Source organism: Dreissena polymorpha, chromosome 5 (assembly GCF_020536995.1).
Source record: "Dreissena polymorpha isolate Duluth1 chromosome 5, UMN_Dpol_1.0, whole genome shotgun sequence".
Classification (NCBI taxonomy): Eukaryota; Metazoa; Mollusca; class Bivalvia; order Myida; family Dreissenidae; genus Dreissena; species Dreissena polymorpha.
The window spans coordinates 83,563,588-83,583,076 of record NC_068359.1 but is presented as its reverse complement, the minus strand read 5'-3'; the positions used below and the strand labels follow the sequence as shown (position 1 = coordinate 83,583,076).

The window sequence follows — 19,489 nt, the reverse complement described above, 5'->3', positions numbered from 1 at the left end:
TTATTGAATTAATATAATACTCGAAATTTGTATCAACGCAACAAACCAAATATCGTAGAATCTTCAAACGGCAGTTGCGCCTAGATTAACATTTCCTTGCATCGGGTATCAAACGTCAATAATAACCGGACACGGGTCCTTGTTTACCTTGTTTGTCAAAATATCGGTCAAATGCGTATGTTTTCGTCATGTGTCCGATGCATACGTCATATTTACGTTGCATTTGTTAGACCCGTGACTTAGCACAATGCGCATCAAAATTGCACACGTTTCAATAAACTGTTTCGTTGTTTATATATGTATTTTGACTTAAGTAACTAGAAGTTTTACGCAAACAACCGGATAGAAAGAGTAGTTCAGTATATTGTACGAACATTGAAAAGCGTTTGTGTCAAACTTAAATCAATAGAAATAAATGACAAAGGAAAAAGGAATGGACTCTGCATGCATTTATTGTGTTTCAATGAACAATATGACAAAGGTAACCCTTGTACCCTGTTATATTGTTAACAATGCCCATTATGTTCCTTTGTCCATTCTATCGATACAATGAGAATTGTTATTGGTACTGAATAACCGAGAAGGAAGATCAAGGAAGATTTGTGCAAAGTCAGGTGGTAACAATCGCGATTTGAAAAGCAAAAAATGAGAACAAAGACTAAGAAACTCCTTAGACATTATTCAAGCTGCAGTTTTTCTAATTAATTCCCATGGCATTGCAACGTCGTATTAAATTAATCAATTTTGGTTTTCTTAAGAAAGTGTATAATAAACATATTTGTCGACTTTAATATATTTCATTCGATTTTGAAATGTAAGACATCTATTAATATAAGCATACGCTGATTGTCCACAATTCAACACATATGACCTCGTTTCGTTGTGATGAAAATTAAATGATTACCTCGACATTAAATAGTATAAATTAGCGCATTGTAATATAAAACCCTACTTTCGAGTCTTAACATACTTAAATTACTCAAAACATTTTTATGTCTGATAAATCGACTGATAATATTGAAATGATTTTATAAGATTCAAACACATAATGATCATCTAATAAAATTGTATAACTTGCAACTGGTGTAAATAAAACGCCAATGGTTATTGTATGTATAACCATTTTATTAAGGAACTATATCAGACCTTTTTGTCATCGTGTCAGTTCTAACAACATATTAAAATATAAATACATGCATTTTTTTATATTTCTATATATAATTTATGACGGAAAATGTTGGAATACAAATTATATTGACCTAACACAATCGCCGACTTTAGGTTTCACATAATTATGTCAATATATTGACAATTTCAGATGCATTGTTCACAGTAAAAATTCATATGATAATGATTCAGTCGTGTTCAGTGTTATCAGCTTCATTCACTTTGTATTTCATTGTTACAGGATATTTGGTATTGAATGTAACCATATGATGCTTTGTACAATGGTTGGTTCCTTGGCGGTGATTGAAATGGTATTGTGTCACTATTACACGACAACGATCTCTGATTGATAAATTGCTTGTTAAACGTATTGTCTAAAGAGAGAAAGAAAGAAAGAAAGAAAGAAAGAAAGAAAGAAAGAAAGAAAGAAAAAAAGAAAGAAAGAAAGAAAGAAAGAAAGAAAGAAAGAAAGAAAGAAAGAAAGAAAGAAAGAAAGAAAGAAAGAAAGAAAGAGATTGGGGATCGAATCCGTGGTATGCCGGTCGCAGGGCGAACGCCTTATCCACTACACCATGGCTGCCTAAGGTATACGATATGTTACCTTTATTGATCCCGGAAAGCTTGAAACAAAGGTATTGACGATGTGTGTGTGCTAACTGTGTTTATAAAGTCTAGAATAATCTTCAAGTTATACGTTTCATTCCTCTGAATAACGTAATTATAGTTATTCTGAATATGTACACAGGTTTTTAAAACATATTCTATTGGTTATTAACACGATTGTATCTGCTGCTTCCTTCTACACATACATTTAAGGGGCCTTTTCACAGATTTTGGATTTTTTTTAAGTTTTTCATTAAATGCTTTATATTGATAAATCTAAAAATTGGATGTACAAAACTCCAGTAAAAAAATCAAGGATAAAATTAAAATAAGAAACAAAAGTAACCCTCAGCAGGGCTCGAACCACTGACCCCTGGAATCATGGAGTAAAAGAAAACCACTTAGACCACTCGACCATCCGTCCTCATGCAATTATGGAAGTATTTTATACATTATATAAGCAATCCTCGTAGATTCACAAAATATAACGACAACACCAGAACTATCCAAATTATTAAATCGTTTCGCGTTGCAACGCTTTATAATTTTCAGGTTTTTAAATCGTCAAAAGATGCATATCATGGCTATTTTAGAGCTTGGTAAATGTTCAGTATGATTACTGTTTCCTCAGAAATATCATAACTAAAACGAAAATTCGCGAATCTGAAACAACTTTTTTTCACTTTTGTCAAAAATACCAAAACGTGAAAAGGCCCCTTTAACGCTGGTATGCATTATACGAGTAGCTTTGTAACATAGTTGACGATACATAGAATAGTATGTGAGTTTTGGATAAAGATCAAGTTTATCATACGAGGCTTAGAACCGATGTAGCGCGATGCTTGTCGAGCGCTAACATGGTTCGAGCCGAGCATGATAAACTTGATCTCTATCCCAAACTCACATAATATTATGTGTATCCTATTATTTTCTCCTTAAATTTAATTAATTATGTCAAATATCGCATTTATTGACGATTTTGTTTTTCCGTAGTTGACAAAAACAGATTCTCCAATTTTTGGAAAACCCCGAATCTGATCTAAAAATAGCTTTGGTATGAAGCTCATGTTCATACGATCAGAGTTATTTTTATCTGGTAATAGTATAAAAGAGTATAACAGTAATTTACTGTTTACGATGCTGTACATAGCCGTTTGTAATGCCAATGGTGCATAATTACAGTGGACACTCTGACCCAAGGACAATCTGACCCAGGGATACTCTGACCAAACGTTGTGAAGAGTCATGATATCCCTGACTGATAACACGTATTTACTCCGCCAATGTCCAACATTATTGTATCCCTGACCGATAAAACAATTTAAATCCCGCCTTGATATGAAATAGTCATTCCAAACAGCAATGTTTAATCATTCATTAGTCACGCCCTCGTGTAACTTGGTTTTGTAGAAATGTCTTGAAAAAGACAACAAAGATCGATCTGGTTCAGAGCTTTTAAAGATGTTCATGAATGAGGGATCATTCAAATACAACAGTTATATCGATCTGGTTCAGAGCTTTTAAAGGTGTTCATAAATGAGGGATCATTCAAATACAACAGTTATGACGATTATTTCAACACTTTTGTCGAGCACAATCAAACATATTAAATTGGTTATTAACATCCTACATTTTAACGCTGGTATACAAAAGACGAGTAGCTTGTGTTATGCTGTATCACACGAAATAATTAGCTTAGCCTAGCCAATGATACGTTATATATCGCGCGCCTTAAATAATGATGCATAGTCTTGAAAATAAAATCAGCGATGTGAAACAATAACTATTCGTGTGTTTAACAATGATATAGTTTGAAACCTATTTTTACAAGACAATCTGCGTTGAACTCAAAACAGATGTCAATTTTGCCCTGCATCATTTTAGGAAACCTAACATCATATTCCATAATTATCTCCCGCCAGAGGCTGAGGGATAAAATTGTTTTCAGAGAAAGCTTGTTGTCCGTCCAACCTTTCATCCACACTTCCATCCCTTCGTCCGTCCGGAACACTTTTGTGTTCTTAGACATATCTCAGATCTGCTATGGTCGATTTCATTGCAACTTTGTATAAGCGTATATTTTGCTAAGAGGATACAATTCAGTCATTACTTAACAATGCATAGAGTGATTCTGAAAAATCGTCCTTACAATGTTTCCTTTATCTGGCTGTGTGTTCGAAAACTCTATGGTCAACTACTTAGGTCGAGTGTTACAAATTTTGATTGCATAATCCTAAATTTAATATTTTTATATGTGCGTTAAGTGTCCTCCCAAATTAGCATGTGCAGTACGCACAGGCTAATCAGGGACGACACTTTTCGCCTAATACTAAATTTTTGCTAAGAAGAGACTTTCTTTAAAAAAAATATTATAAAAGCGGAAAGTGTCGTTCCTGATTAGCCTGTGCAGACTAGAAAGAGACTTAACACACATGCAGTAAACCCCCTTTTAACAGAGCGAGGCTCAAAAGTAAGGTATTTTTACTGTTTTAATCAGCTGCTAAAAAAATGTGAACAATGTGGTACTGACACAAATTTATAATCAAGCCATTAATATTCCCCGAACGGTGTCAGTTTGACCCTTTTCTTATTGCGTGACAAATATTGCGTATGTCAAATCAAATTCAACATTTATATGTCTAATACTGTTATCAAATGACATCAAAAAAAGAAATATCCTTTAATATGACTTTAATAAATATGACAAAAGCGATTCATGTGATCAGCGTGAAACATATCACCGTAAGAGTAATGACAGCATGTTCAATTAGGTGTACTATTAGCTCAAAACAAAATACACTCAAAGCATGACGTCTATACCGAACATGTTCCACGGCTTATTTTTGGGTAGATTAACCATTGCAAACTTGTTCCAAAATCCGTATGAATATGCGAAGTGTAGATTTTAGCCCAACATTTACCGCAACATTACTTTTGGGGCATTTTATGTTTGCATCTGTTATAAAAGAGAAATATACACACAAAGACATAAACGTTGTCTTTGGCTAAGCCTTCCAGAATAATGATCGTACAATTTACATAGTTTGATGACGATCTACATTTATATTAAAACACCAATATCTTATACATAATTATGTTAAAATTGATGACATTTATGTGTTAACATATATCTTTAAAAAGACAATAATTCTGAAAAAGTAACATTAAACTCATTTGGTGAAATGTTGTCAATCGCTCCGGTACGTTCAGTGCAATCTGATGACATGATATGAAAGTTGTCACTGGTAGCGCACTTGCGTGATATTGACGTCACCATCTATTCTCACAAAAGTAAACTTGCTCAGTGGCTGCAGCCTATGTTTGTATTCGAGAAGATGAACATTGTTCACTGCAACCTGCAAAACACTGTAAATGGATGCTTCACCGCCATTTGCCTCAACAAAATGCAAATAAAAAACTTTTCAATTTAGACGGCATTAACCAATGGAACGCGTGTTACATTTATTGCTTTACATTCTTAAAAAGTTTCTGCATAAATTTATGTACAAACAATGAGCGACAGGGCTATTTCAGGGAATACATTTTTTTGTGTAATCGCCTTTTTATATTTAAAGTAAAGGACTTGTAAAAAATTTGCAGAAAATAAACAATTCAAAAGAGTGTCACATATTCAACAAATATTGTATTCATCATATTCAAAGAAGCAATCCAAAATGTTCACTCTGTTCGTTAATTGAGAATCAGTTTTGAAAAAAAAAATTTAAAATGCTTTTCGTCGAATATTAAACAAGACGGATATATGCGACAAAGAATTTCATTCAGCATTCAACATATAAAAGCCTTCGTAGTTTAGTCGTAGCACATATGCTTTTGCTTTTAAAGATCACGAATTTAACCACCAGTGCTTATTGTATTATGTTTTCGTATTATAAGCTATTTATGCCTAACTTTTTTGGTAGTAATGAAATTCAATCAGAACTTAAAAAATACGAAAATCAGTGACCAAATCCTTTAAACAAAATTAACCTATGTATTCAATCTCCATTGCATCGGAAGCCTCAGACTTATTAAAACGCTCTCGAGTCCGTTTCTGGGGCCAAGAACCAGTACTAAGTTTCATTTAGGGAGATCTTAAAAACGCTCCTACAGTGCGGATCGAACCTGTGACCTCCCGGTCTCTAGGCGGACACCATATTATTACGCAATGGTGACCTTCAAAATTTTTTAAATAGCAGGGGACGAATCGCTTATACAAAACAGGACAATACATACAATAAACCACTTAAATTTGGGTTCACCGCTTTGGAACGTTCAAATAATGTCATTTGGTATGTATGATTAATCACATATGACAAAGTTTATATACGATACTTTATTCGTCAAATAATTGGCAAACTTAAAACCATGGTCAGACATGATTAGGCCACGGCTTTATGCAAAAATTGATTTTAAAATGAGCATTAATCGGGCGCTTTGTAAAATTTGGAGGTCATAGTTAAGGTCTTGATATTCTGTTGTCATTCTTTCAAATTGCTTGACAAACCTGATTTGAAACATATGACTAAGTGCAGAACCATTAAATATTAAATTTATGCAGAATGGCTGCTTTTAATAAAGGATTCGCGTTATAACCTTCCGATTAAGATACATAGCTTGTGCGGGATTTGACCATAAACACGTACATTTTCATTCTCTGTACTATATATTCAGGTATGGTAGTTGTCTGTTTAGTGACAATTAGTTAAATTGTTGTATACACTTTGCACTGGTAAAACAGTAAATGGTTTTCCTGAACAAGTATGAGTAGTTTGTTACATGTCATCTTGCAATTAACACAAGGCATTCTTCTTCCTGACGATTATAATTGCTATTTCAAGGCGTTGTATCGTCTTTGTATAAGTGTTCATGGATAAAGGTGGCGTATTTGGTGGGAATATTTTAGACTGGAAAAGTCAATAAGTCATGTGTCTTTAACTAAGGACTATAGACGGTTGACAAGAGTTTCCATCCTGTAGTTTATCTTGGATGTCAATATTTCTCTAGATTAACTGACCACATGACTATAGATTAATACATTTTTAATTATGTTTAGTTTAATGTAACCAAATCCAGCAAACACATACCTTAAAGCAATGCTGCTCCACGAGGAATATCATCTCAAAAAAGACATTCGGGATCAAAGGAAAATTACTGTCAGTGCACTCTTCTGGTCCCCACTTATTGTTCGTCTGCGTGTTGCGAGCGATCACGTTATGATGAGCACAGAAGTTGAACCGGAAGTCGCAGTGGAAGGCAATGTCCGGCCCGTTTGGCTTGCTTTCGAAGTTGACGTTGAACCTGATATTGAGGTTATTCTAGATTTGTATTTGTCTTGGTCTCCCCATTTGTCGATCCAATGTACTTTTCAACTACATTTACATTACAACTTATTTTTAAATTTATCAAGATCTATATCAATTTAATAATAATTAAAATATATCAACCTTATGGGAAAAGGATGTGGGATACCGCTTATGAAAACCATCCTTCCCGGATAGACGGACCCCAAGTTGTGTACGAACGGTACGGGCTGAAAGATAATATGAGAATTTTCGACACATATAAAATACATATTTCATACTATGTAAATGAGTATAAACTATTATTTTTAATATCCGTTATATGACGCTACACACAACAATCAATTTATGACCGAATATGACACGTGTTGTGATAAGAAAGAGATATACGTGTTCACACACCGGGTGGAGAATCGACCCGACAGGCCCAGAAGGTCCGGTTGAAATACAAGGGTATCCGGGCGTCTGAAATGGATGTCCATGGCTTATGTAACAGGCGTAACAAAAATCAATACAACATGCATACGCCACGTAATATAGTCATTTTTACATATTCTACAGTTGCCATATATGTTTTGTCTACCATTTGTTCACCAAAACTGAACAATTGGTTCTAAATCACTTACGCTTTAGTGAGGACGCTATGTACTGACGCATATTTTATTAAACAAATTCGCGACATTTTTTAACAATATATGTTCTAAAAAATGTACACACGTTTTTACTGTGCGTTTAGTGGTCTTGATACAATTTTTTTTCGTGTCTAGCCAGGTATTATTAACACTTTACTTTAAGACTTATTAGGAATGCTGATTTAAAAAATAGGCAGACAATCATATTTATATATTCTTTATCATATATTATTAATATTTCTGTTCGGAACAATATTTGGATCGCGCAAATAAATACTAAATATTTGGATGTCGTAACGTGATATAGTGTAGTTATAAGTCGAAATTTTAAGTGTTCGAGTCTTATTTAAAAGACATCGATACTTTCAAAAAGTACCTATCTACATCATTCACTTCTATATAAGACATACATCGATATTGCAAGTCATAACGTATAATTCATGTATAACGATTTCAACAACAACAATGTTTTAAATAGTGTGGGACTCCGAGTAACACAAACAATTCGATCATTTTCTTTTGGCTCATTTATGAGCTGCCACATTGCTGTGACGCTAAAGCGGAGTGGAAACCGTCGTAGACAACCTTTTTTAACGTGCCCTTATCAGTCTCTCACCGGATGGGGGTATCCCGTTGGTGTCTCAAATACAATCTCCCGGATACGGATCCCCTGTTCCACGGAGATGTGGCTCACCCGGTATAGAGGAATGCGGTGATTGTAGTCGCAGAAGTGGCGACCGTTCACCATCACCTGAGGATGCAATAAAGATCACCGGAAAGAGCATACAGAGGTGGCCTGGCGATATGTTTATTTTAGATATGTACTAAATAACTTGTTTTTCCAGTTAACCTACGTATTTTGAGAACTTTTGCCATATAGTTCTTATAGTCTAAAACGGGAGATGCTTTTTCTTACAGAATGTAAAAAATAATGAAAAATCGGACATTTTATGAGGTTTAACAAGAAAATGATGTTTTGGTTCACATTTTTGCTCTCCAACCCCAGATAGAGTTGTTTCTTCATTTCTTAACTATAAACGCACGTATCCTTTTGTAATCTAGCACGATAGGACTTTAGCATTGCCAATTTGGTACTTTTGTGTATGTCTTTACCGTATAATAGCCTGCATGAACCACGATCGACATGTCCACATTTTCACCAAGGCGGAAGGTGACACTTCCGTGACTCTCTTCCAATCCCCAACAGCCGTTCTGCAGACTGTTCCGACCGGCCTGAAAGAAAACGAGAAATTTGAAAAGCAAAATGTGTTGACTGAAGTGCACACTTATGACAGCATGGATAGTATTTGTAGTACACACACACACATATATATATATATATATATATATATATATATATATATATATATATATATATATATATATATATATATATATATATATATATATATATATATATATATATATATATATATATATATATATATACATATATACATATATTATTTATTTATTTATTTATTCGTGTGTATGTTAAGGTTGGTTGCAATAGCCCCCTTTGTTCTCCATTTGGACTTTGGTCTCGTTCGCACCATATCCCATCTCGAAATGTTCATGCAAAGTTTAGATATATACTGATTAAATTTCGTCTTCATTGTTCAAAAACGTTAAAGTTAGAGAACGGAAACAATTGTTTTGTTTTAGTAAAAAATCAGCTTGGCATCGAACCGATGTCACTACTCCAAATTCATACTGAACTGATTCTTTATATGTATGATGTGCATACAATGAATGTTCGTCGTTATGAAGCTTAATATCAATGGCTTTAATTTGTTTTTGATTTAATGAACGTAAACCAAAAGCTGACGGGCGCAGGGCAATCGCAAAACACGATGAATGCAATTCAATAAACGAAACTTTAAAACAGATCAATCGGATATTGCAGGATGCGCGTTCAATGATGACAAACTTTAAACAGTATCCACAGTTGAGAAAATTGCCTCGTCTTATAACTACGAACGTTCAAAAGCTCAAGATTATATAAATAATACAATCAACAATCATAAAAACAACCACGTCATCACCTGTTGTTCGCTGAAGCGCGGAGTGAATGCCAGTGCACAGTCGCTCCTTGGGTCCGTACTGCTGCCACACTGAAGGCTGATCAGGAACCTTGGGAATGGGCCATTTATGTATTCTTATATTGAAATATAAACGTTTACGTGGAGATTGTAAACACACTATAAACTAACACGAAATCTAGTGTTTGGAACAATACCCTCGTGTCATATTTCAGAGAAATAAAAACTAAATAAAAAATATTTTATAATTTCGCTTTTATAATGTTTGTTAACCCCAAGTGTGTGAGTAGTTATTGATCATTTTCTTGAAATATTATTGCGAATAATTTTGTTTCAATTCTGATATACATAGTGTTTACCCTGAGTGGTGAAGCTCGGTGGTTCCTCTCACGTGGATAGTGGCACCCTCTGTCATCCCCACGGGAATGGGGCCCACGTACGGGGTAGTCTTAAATCACGGATATAAAACTATGCAATTATGCGGCGTATAAGAAGGACGTCAATAAAATATGCCTATATAAATGTTAATTAGATCATGTTTTTGACATGGTTTTAATTACCAGGAAACGCATTACTTCAAAATATTTAACTTGGTAGCAGTCGCACATCGAATTAATAAAACGAATTGACTTGCTACTGTGATCGTAGAATTGTTCGTGCACTTAAGTGTCATATGCAATTTAGACCTACACAAATCGGTCCGTATATATAAATTATTACACTTTCGAAGAAAAACGAAAATGTATTCGTACGATTGAACCACACGGCGTATCTTTATATATATACATGTCATATGTCATCATTAAAATTATTCAAATGTACATGAGCATTTGAAACGAACACACATCTTGTAAAGCAGCAACACTTTTTTGGACGGTTGTCTTGGCTACGAGTTGTCATGGCGTTTGTTTACACTTTTTCCAAGAAATCAAATAGGACAAAATTACAATGTATTTTCCTAAGGCATTCCCAGGAAAAATTGAGCGGAATATATGCAGTTATGATTTAATTACAAATTTGTAAAATTCTAAAAGCCGTTTCCATGAAAACAATGCTATACGTATATGATATTATATGTCATTTTGGAAAGCATATGTCGATTGCAAAAAACACAACTTGCACCTTAAAAAGAGATCTTCATTATTTAATGTTTTACAATTTATCACTATGACAATTGAAAAATTAATCTTTAATATTATATTTGATACTATGGTTACGAAATTTTCATATAGAATGCAAGAACAACAACATAGTGCTCACAAAATGTCAAGTTTTTTATTAAAACTAATTAACCAGTATCACATTATGATAATAATTGCTTTGGCAAAATATTACACCTGAGGTTTCTTGCAAATAAAACATTATGCATTGCTTTTTGATATTGTTTATATACCCAATTTAATTGAAGGAGGACTGTTCTGGAGAACATTTTGCGACGGCGGCGAGCTTGTAGAAGCACAAGGAGGATGTTGTGATGTACATTTGTAGTGTAGAACGCTGACCTACTACGATTGCCACAATTAAGGTCGCAGTGTTGTAATGGATATGGTGTCCGGCTCGAGACCGGAAGGTCACGGGTTCGATCCCTACAGTGGGAGCGTTCTTTAGATCTCCCCCAAAGACACCAAGTACTGGTTCTAGGCCAAGGAAACGGACTCGAGAGCGTGACAAATAAGTAGTAAATACTTTCAATACAATCGAGCTAAAATATATAGGTTTAAACTAATTGCCACACATAAATTGATCTTCGTTAGTTCTATCAGGAAATTATATTTAACATATTTGACGACATGTTTATTTACAGGACTGCCCTGATGATGACCATAAGCCGTTTTTCGCATAAAACACACGTTTTGAGAAGCATTCTGCGAAACTAAAAAAATAATAATATGTTTTTATTACTTATTTTTAATATACATGTACACAATGCACTGTTATTTAGTTGCATTCTTTTTACAAAATTACAACTGTTTGTTTGTGTAACAAACACATATAAATTTTTTTTTGTAGTTAATGGGCATAACAACAAAGAAATTGGATTACAGAGCAATATTTGAATTCACCAAAATTAAAAATACATATGAATGACGGCATATTTCCCTCACGAATACATTTTTTTCTTTGCAATTTTTTAGAAATGCATCGAAACTTGAAATATAAAAGTTAGCTTAATCTTGACTTAATATTCTATTAAGGCATTAATTGACAAACAATTGTCAAATTATAGTTAATTATGCTGAACTATACATGTATGTGGTCTATTTCATAGCTGTTTAAGGCGATTTTTAAGGAAACAGTGCTTTTGAATGAAACAGGTAAGATGTTAAGCTCCAGAAATATAACACATTTATGAACAATTGTGAAACCACATTTTGTGGTTATATTTGTATGTGTCACATAAACATTTTTGTAAATAATCAATACAACACGAAGCATTAATTGTAAACATGTATGATACTGAAACCTAACGTATGGGATTAAGAGAACGATGACATGAGTCCTTGTATCAGGGATAAAATACCAAAATACAAGCCCCATATTTCCATTGTGGCCCTTGTTAGTTAGTGGCATGAGATCAAGAGGCAACACAAATAGCGACATAATTTAACAACTAACATTTGTCATAATATATTACAATACATTGTACTCTGACATAAATTCTAATCATATAGCATACGAAATATGGCAACAAAATGAAATGATACGAGTTAAAAAGCATGCATATCACAGACATAATTATCAAAAAATCAAAGAATCACTCAAAATATAGGTTTATAACGAGAAGATAAACAACCCATACAGACGAATCCATTACTTAATAAACATGCATAATGAAATGTGACTTCGTGTGGTCAACAATGTGAACTGAAAAACAGTACTTTGATAAAATAGGGATTCTAAGAACGAATGCCTTCAAAAACGGTGCTTGGTGGTTTCATTGAAATATTAAAATTAATCAAACCTTCTGTCTGGAAGGATCTTGTGCAATATGAATAAACAGTGTTGTGAGAGACAAAAACGAAGTCAATATCGATTCGGACATTGTGTGTGTTCACTTATAAAATGTGACATAACATGACGTGTTAAACTCTTTTGTTGGCTGGAAACCACATAGGCGTTTCAAATTTGTAGTGACCAACATAAGCCCTTGGGCCAATGATGAGGAAAGATTTGATTATCTTCTATGTGTAAAATGTCCTTAATTTGAAAAACTGTGAAAACCAATATACGATAAAATAACTTCAATTTGTCAGTAGCCTATTTATTAATTACTCAGTCATACCGCAAATGATGTGTATCTATATTTACGCCGCAATAGTTGTCTGTAGAGGTATGACATTGATGAACCATTAACAATTATGTTGAAACGTGGATGTTCCCTTAGCTTCTGAAATAAGATGTATTCAGTTATTCTATCTAAGTTGTGACATAAACTCGTCTTCTTTGTAAACAAGATAATAGTTCTTGCCTGCAAAACTATGACTGAATCATGTGCATACAAACTATCTTGTATGTAACCACTGCTGATGTGTCATGAACATATGTTAGAAATAGAACAAGACCAATCTAGGCTCATCGAGTAACACATCTAGATATTGTCGCAGCTTTTGCAGAAAAATGTACATGGAACGTCAAACAATCGTCGTCTGTTCGAATCGTATGAGTGTGAACAGCTTACTGTATTTTGACATTTGGCGGGCGATCGAACTAGATTTAGACGTTAAATTAATTATTAATTATGACTTAACAAGTGTGAACTTCGGCAAGCCCGACAAACAGTGGAAGCAATAATTCTTTGCATTAACCGTTTAAAGCTGTTATCACATTTTTTTATCAGTTTATGTTCATAGTGATTATATCTTAAAATACTCTATGCATTTGTTAGTGTTTTGGGACACGGACGCGCTCGACGACGCACATTGAAAGAAAAAAAAGGAGAAACTAACAACACTTGGGCTTATTCAAATATAAACAAGCAAATTCGTTGAATTGATATCCCACGCCGATATGATTCTGGGCACAAAAGTGTTATATTTGACACTCAAAAAGGCATTTTTTCAAGATACAAAGGGCCATAACTCCATTATTAACAGATGGTGTACAATGCCATTTGGCGTGCATCATCCTCTTATCCATATACATACTCATGCCAAGTTTCAATGAAATCCGCCAAAGCACTTCCAAGATATGGCTCCGGACACACACAAAAAAGCATTTTTTCAAGATACAAAGGGCCATAACTCTGTTATTAACAGATGATGTACAATGCCATTTGGTGTGCATCATCCTCTTATCCACTCTTAACCATATATATACTCATACCAAGTTTCAATGAAATCCGCTAGAGCACTTACAAGATATGGCTCCGGACGGACGGAAAGACGGACGGAAAGACGGACGGACAACGCTAAAACAATATCCCTCCGCCTATAGCGGGGGATAATAAAATATAAAGGTAGCTCAATTCCAACCAGATATGAACATTGTTGCGTTATAGTAATAACACAAATAACTGTGCTCAATATATACCTTGTACTACTCTTTGGTCGTTTATTAAGAAGATTACTACCGATTGTTGGTATTTTAGTGTCAAAGCAACTGTTAACTAAAATCAAACAAGAGTATGTCACAGTAATGACAAAGAAAAAGCACACGACCCCACATAATATACTGTGACCTGTTTCAGAGGGCAAGATTGTTCAATTTATTTATTAAGTGCTACATAAACTCCAGATACTTTAAAAATCTTACAATTGATATAACACGTTACAAATTTATACCTAAAACTTAGCCGAATTAGCGTCTCATTTTATCATTTTTAGTCAAGTTTGGTCGAGTGTATTCATTAATATAAAAAAAACTGGTGTATTCAAATACATGTATCCGTATACATACTGTACGATATTTATTATCTAAATAACCTATGGATTTAAATAGAATATTCATGGTGGTCATGATAATTATATTGTGCAATACCTGTTGCATTCAGATATTAAGTTTTGATAACTGGAGATATTGTTGTTGTTTTTTTCGCAAAAATGTAACTTGGTATCTGTATGTCGTATTAGCGGTAAAGGTCACTAAATTGAGACTTTCGTCAGTATATATGACATTTCGTTCACCAATTTAGAACACATACTGTTCACACAAATAAAGTTTTACAATATATATTATTTGTTAAAAGATTAACAGTATTTATCAACATTTTATAAAGTTACGATGATTCCACTACCGTATGAAATTAAACTATTTTAATAATAAAACAACTTTACTTCGACCGTAAACAGAAAAACCACAAGAGCAGCATACTTACAGCAAGTCAAAATTTAACGGGGGAAAATACAAACTAACAGAATGAAGAACACGCTAATTGCAAACATTTATGCATGCGATACGACGAGAACGTAGGCGGCTACCACCAATAAAGATACATAGTAAAGAACAGTGTTTATATGTTTATGCCTTACCCACATGCTTTACGACCGAATAATTACAGTAAAACTCCAGCACACTTGTTCAAATCTAAGTAATTACATGTGTTATCAAATTCAACTATCGTAATTATTATATTATCCCGTACGTAACCAAGGTAACATATCATAGTTTGTTTTGTTTAAGGTATATGAACGCGAATTGTGACATGTTTGCAACTTTGCTTGACATTTTTTACTTTTATTTCCTGCTAACCTGTACATTTACGGATAACAATAATAAGTTGGCCGGTTATTGTTCCATCAACCTGTTGCAATTATAAAAATGCTTATGATCCCATTTAATCAAATGAAACAAGTTATGCGTGCAGAAATGTTGTACATGTAGTTGAACTTCTCGGTACAATGTCGGGTCTTCATACAGGCAGGCTGGAAATCAGGTATACTGGCAGGCACGCATGCAGGCAGTCATGCAGGCAGGTGAAACCTCAGACAAGCCAGACGAAGGGACGGACGGACCAACGTGCGGACGGATTGACAGACAGACACAGAGACACACAGTAACTCACATAGACACCCAGAAAACCGTCGTGTTACCATTATAACCTTAACCTTAAATGAATACCGGGAGTTACAGAAAAAGATTACCGGGCGGATTAAGAGGTTCTCTTATGTTGATATCCCAAATGATCCAATACTCCTAAAGCTAAATATTCAAAACTCAGCGAGAATCAGGTCAGATGTACAAATGAAACAATAAGCAATCAAAATTGAACTTTGAATGCAGTTGAAGCGAATTAATATCCTTGAAAACATTTAGTGCTCAACTTAGGTTATAGCGTATTCGAATTTCATGTAATTGGTCAATTTTGCAAATCACCGAAAAAGTATATTGTTCACATTCTTTACAGAAATACAATACCAGACGCGAAAACATGGTTCGAAGTTGAATAATGGCCGTGGCGTTGCTATTTGGGCTAACATTAAACAAACCTTCAAACAATACAGACTCATGTGTCCCTCTAAAACGTTAGAATTAGTTTCCGCACGTGTTATACCATCTTATTTTCGCAAACGTGAAATGAAATTATTCATAGTTTGCTATCGAACAAAATTGGTGAAGAACTATAAGATATTTTCTGCATACATTTTCTGTAATTATATTATAAAGTTTAATAGAGGTATGCATATCCAGCGCCTATGCTTTAAATTCAGCTATGTATATATGAATTGTGCTATTGTTTAACCACTCTAAAGCGATATCAAAACAAGTGGATTGTTGCAAATTTAGGATTTCATGTTGTTACATATTTTAATATGTGTAATCCTTGTTCAGTCTTTGTTTTCGCAGGCTCGGAGACACTACCTACTTAACAGTTTGGCAAAGTTTATAGTAGGTCTCTGTGACTCGTTAGTTTTACGAAAAGGTTTCGTGTAAAATCAATGCATTAGTAATGCTCGATTTATCATTAGCGGCTCAGGTACTACTAACATGTACCCCGGGAATTCTTAAGCATACTTGCATGTACTCCGGGTACGGTAAATATACTAACACGTACCCGGCAATTTTTACGCTAAATCGGTCGTTGTCGGCTATTTTTTGGAAATTATTTATGTTGACATTTATGTAAATTTTAATGTAAAAAAGTCTCTATATTATCGAAACTCATACTCAAAAAACATGTTGATGAAGTTTTTTTAAAGGGAAGTTTGTTTAAGATAAACAATTTCGCTTAACGGTAATCGGTAGCGCGTTTTACAACATCGGATTTGGGGCGGAAATACAACTCGGGTACAGTCTAATATCGACGGGGTACGTTAAAGTATAGTTACCGTACCCGGGGTACATGAAAGTATACTTAAGAGTACCCGGGGTACATCTTTAGTAGTACCAGAGCCGACAATGACCAATCGAGCTTTGGTAATACGATACCACGTTTATGCTGGATAGATAATGTATGTATCTCATTACTTAATTGTAGGTTTTGTCAATGATCACAATTGTCGAATTTGATTTTTTTTCTTCAACAGATTTAAACCACGAGATCCGAACATAAGCAAAGCATAGTAATAAAATACGAATTTCAGTTGCACAATATGTGTCTGTTCGTATTCATACTATTCGTGTTATATGTGTATATCTGTGTATATATGCATATATGCATTCTGGTCCGTTCTTTGTCGTTCCGATGCCTGGGTTTTTATATAATAGCAAACACTGAAACTTCATTACAAAGGACGTTCTTGTTTGTATACACTTTGTTTATAACGTGCATAACAAAGTCGAATAATACACACATTATGTTTGTGTATTAGTGCTGACAAAAATCTAGTTATTCTAGTTAAACAATTAAGCGATACGGTTAATATTATACAAAGATATATATTCCGTCTATTAAATAATATTAAATTATTAATTTTACGACATATCTACCGAAACACGTCAATTAAACTTTGTGTAAGAAATATCGTAAATGTGTTTCGCCCACCTAACACAAACTAGCTCTACAGCTTACAGCTACGCGCACTTACGTCCATGGGTTGATCAGATTTCCAACAAATTGTTGACGTTCATAAATCGTTAAGACAAAATAATTTATCAAAATACATAATAAAAACGTATTCCATAAGATTATAACGCTTAGCAATTATATAATTATAATTTACTCACCGGATTCTTTATAACAATAGCCATCGTCACAAGATGTTTAATTCAAACTTAAAATTGCCTTATCTGTTTACAAAGCTTGCAAAGACGACTGAACACAAACGCAGCAAGTTTAGAACACGTAGCGAGAGCAAATGCACATGCGCTTAGCGCATCAATAGTGTGTTGAATTTATAATGATCAGATTGACAAAATGTTTAAATGTTTTAATAAAAAATTGAATATAATAAGACTATTAGTAAAATATTGTAATAGTATTCAGCTTATTCATCAATGTTGTAAATCAGCAAATAAAGTAAATAAATTCGGTCGATGTTAAGAACGGCATTGGATATGTCTTAGCAAAAACTTCATTTTAAACGTAATCGCCCTTACACAAATGTGTTTAGTTGATTCAAAATTACCTTATTATTCAGTGTCATGTTGGTTTATAAGATAACTGTTTGACTAAATGCCCTTTAATGCCGTCTTATATGGAAATGCAATTGCATGTCGTGTGTGTCGTGTACGATAGGTTAATAATAAATAAAATGCACAATGGTCATTGAATTAAATTTCTTGATATTTGTAAGTCCACTACACTACGTTTTAGTTGTGAACACACGTTTTTTTTTTATCTAATACTTGTTATTTTATTATTGATTATCTATTGCCCGAAGAAAGCAATTTCCAATTCTTAGCAAACTAGATTGTATTTGATTTTAACGAACACCGTTGAAGTGGTCATTGTATTTTAATAATTATTCACATAGGTTCGATTCTATTTCAAAATCTCGTTTATACAGTAATAATCCCAAGATTTTTGCTATCAGTTGTATAAACCAAGCTCATTGCTTCGATAACGAGTGCGTAATTACACAAAATCAATACCATGACGCTTTCACTTAATTATGTCTGATAACATTAGATCAAAGTTGTGTAAAAAGAAACGACATTTTAACCAATTAACACAAAGAAGAAGAGTGCATTTAAACAAAAATTAGAATGTTTAAAAAATGTTAAAAGCCTTAGAAAATTTTCATGTATTTTAAAACTTAACACAGTAAATAGTGATACAATTTTAGTAAGTGCATTCAATGAATATTTTGCAAATTTGATCAACTCTACTCCTAATAATTATAATAATGTTTATGATATCGATGAATGTGTGCAATATTTATCTTGTGTGCATTCAGTTTTGTTTGTATAGTTATATGTCGTTTTATTTTTGTGTATTTATTTATTTACGCATATTAAATGTGTTATAGACTGGCGCCCGTGATTTTCATTATATCGATGTAATAATAAAATATTTAAATTTGCAGTGAACGTTTTGCATTCAGTATTGTGTCGTATTTATGTTTCATTTTGTAATTATAAACTTGCACTGATTAAAATAGTGTGTTATACAATGGAGCGTAAAATGTTTATTATATCGAGCTAACGTTAAAATGGTTAAAATACGAATGAGTGAGATTTTTTAATAAAGTTGTTTTATTTCATGTTTCGTTCATTATATGGGGCTAAAGAGTATTGAGTCACTTTATCCAGTATGTTTCTCAAAGTTTTCGTATTTTGCCTGCCCATTTTTCATTAGCTTCAATACAGCATAGGACGATATTAACGAACATGTGATCAGGTTCTCTTAAATTGTGCTGGAACGAGG

At 33.6% G+C, this 19,489-nt stretch overlaps 1 protein-coding gene across 2 annotated transcripts; it reads right to left on the bottom strand.

The window, feature by feature from the left end:
- Positions 1-4,436: 4,436 nt before the first annotated feature.
- On the bottom strand, positions 4,437-17,978 carry LOC127831814 (galectin-4-like). 2 transcript variants are annotated; one of them, XM_052356887.1, is made up of 9 exons: positions 17,848-17,978; positions 10,104-10,192; positions 9,748-9,835; positions 8,816-8,935; positions 8,319-8,453; positions 7,473-7,535; positions 7,215-7,300; positions 6,855-7,068; positions 4,437-5,136 (listed from the first exon to the last, which is right to left on the bottom strand). In XM_052356887.1, the coding sequence occupies exons 1-9, from the start codon at positions 17,869-17,871 to the stop codon at positions 5,086-5,088; spliced, it is 870 nt and encodes a 289-aa protein (XP_052212847.1). In that variant the 5' UTR covers positions 17,872-17,978; the 3' UTR covers positions 4,437-5,085. The 2 variants fall into 2 exon arrangements, with proteins under 2 accessions (XP_052212847.1, XP_052212846.1); XM_052356886.1 differs by having other exon boundaries at positions 4,437-5,126.
- Between the last annotated feature and the right edge of the window lie 1,511 nt (positions 17,979-19,489).

Excerpts from the sequence above, each read along its gene's own strand:
- LOC127831814 (XM_052356886.1), bottom strand. The coding sequence starts at position 17,871 with ATGGCTATTGTTATAAAGAATCCG. Across the intron at positions 10,193-17,847 it reads CTATTGTTATAAAGAATCCG|ACTACCCCGTACGTGGGCCC; the intron begins GTGAGTAAATTA and ends CCGTGATTTAAG. Across the intron at positions 8,454-8,815 it reads TTCATGCAGGCTATTATACG|GTGATGGTGAACGGTCGCCA; the intron begins GTAAAGACATAC and ends TTGCATCCTCAG.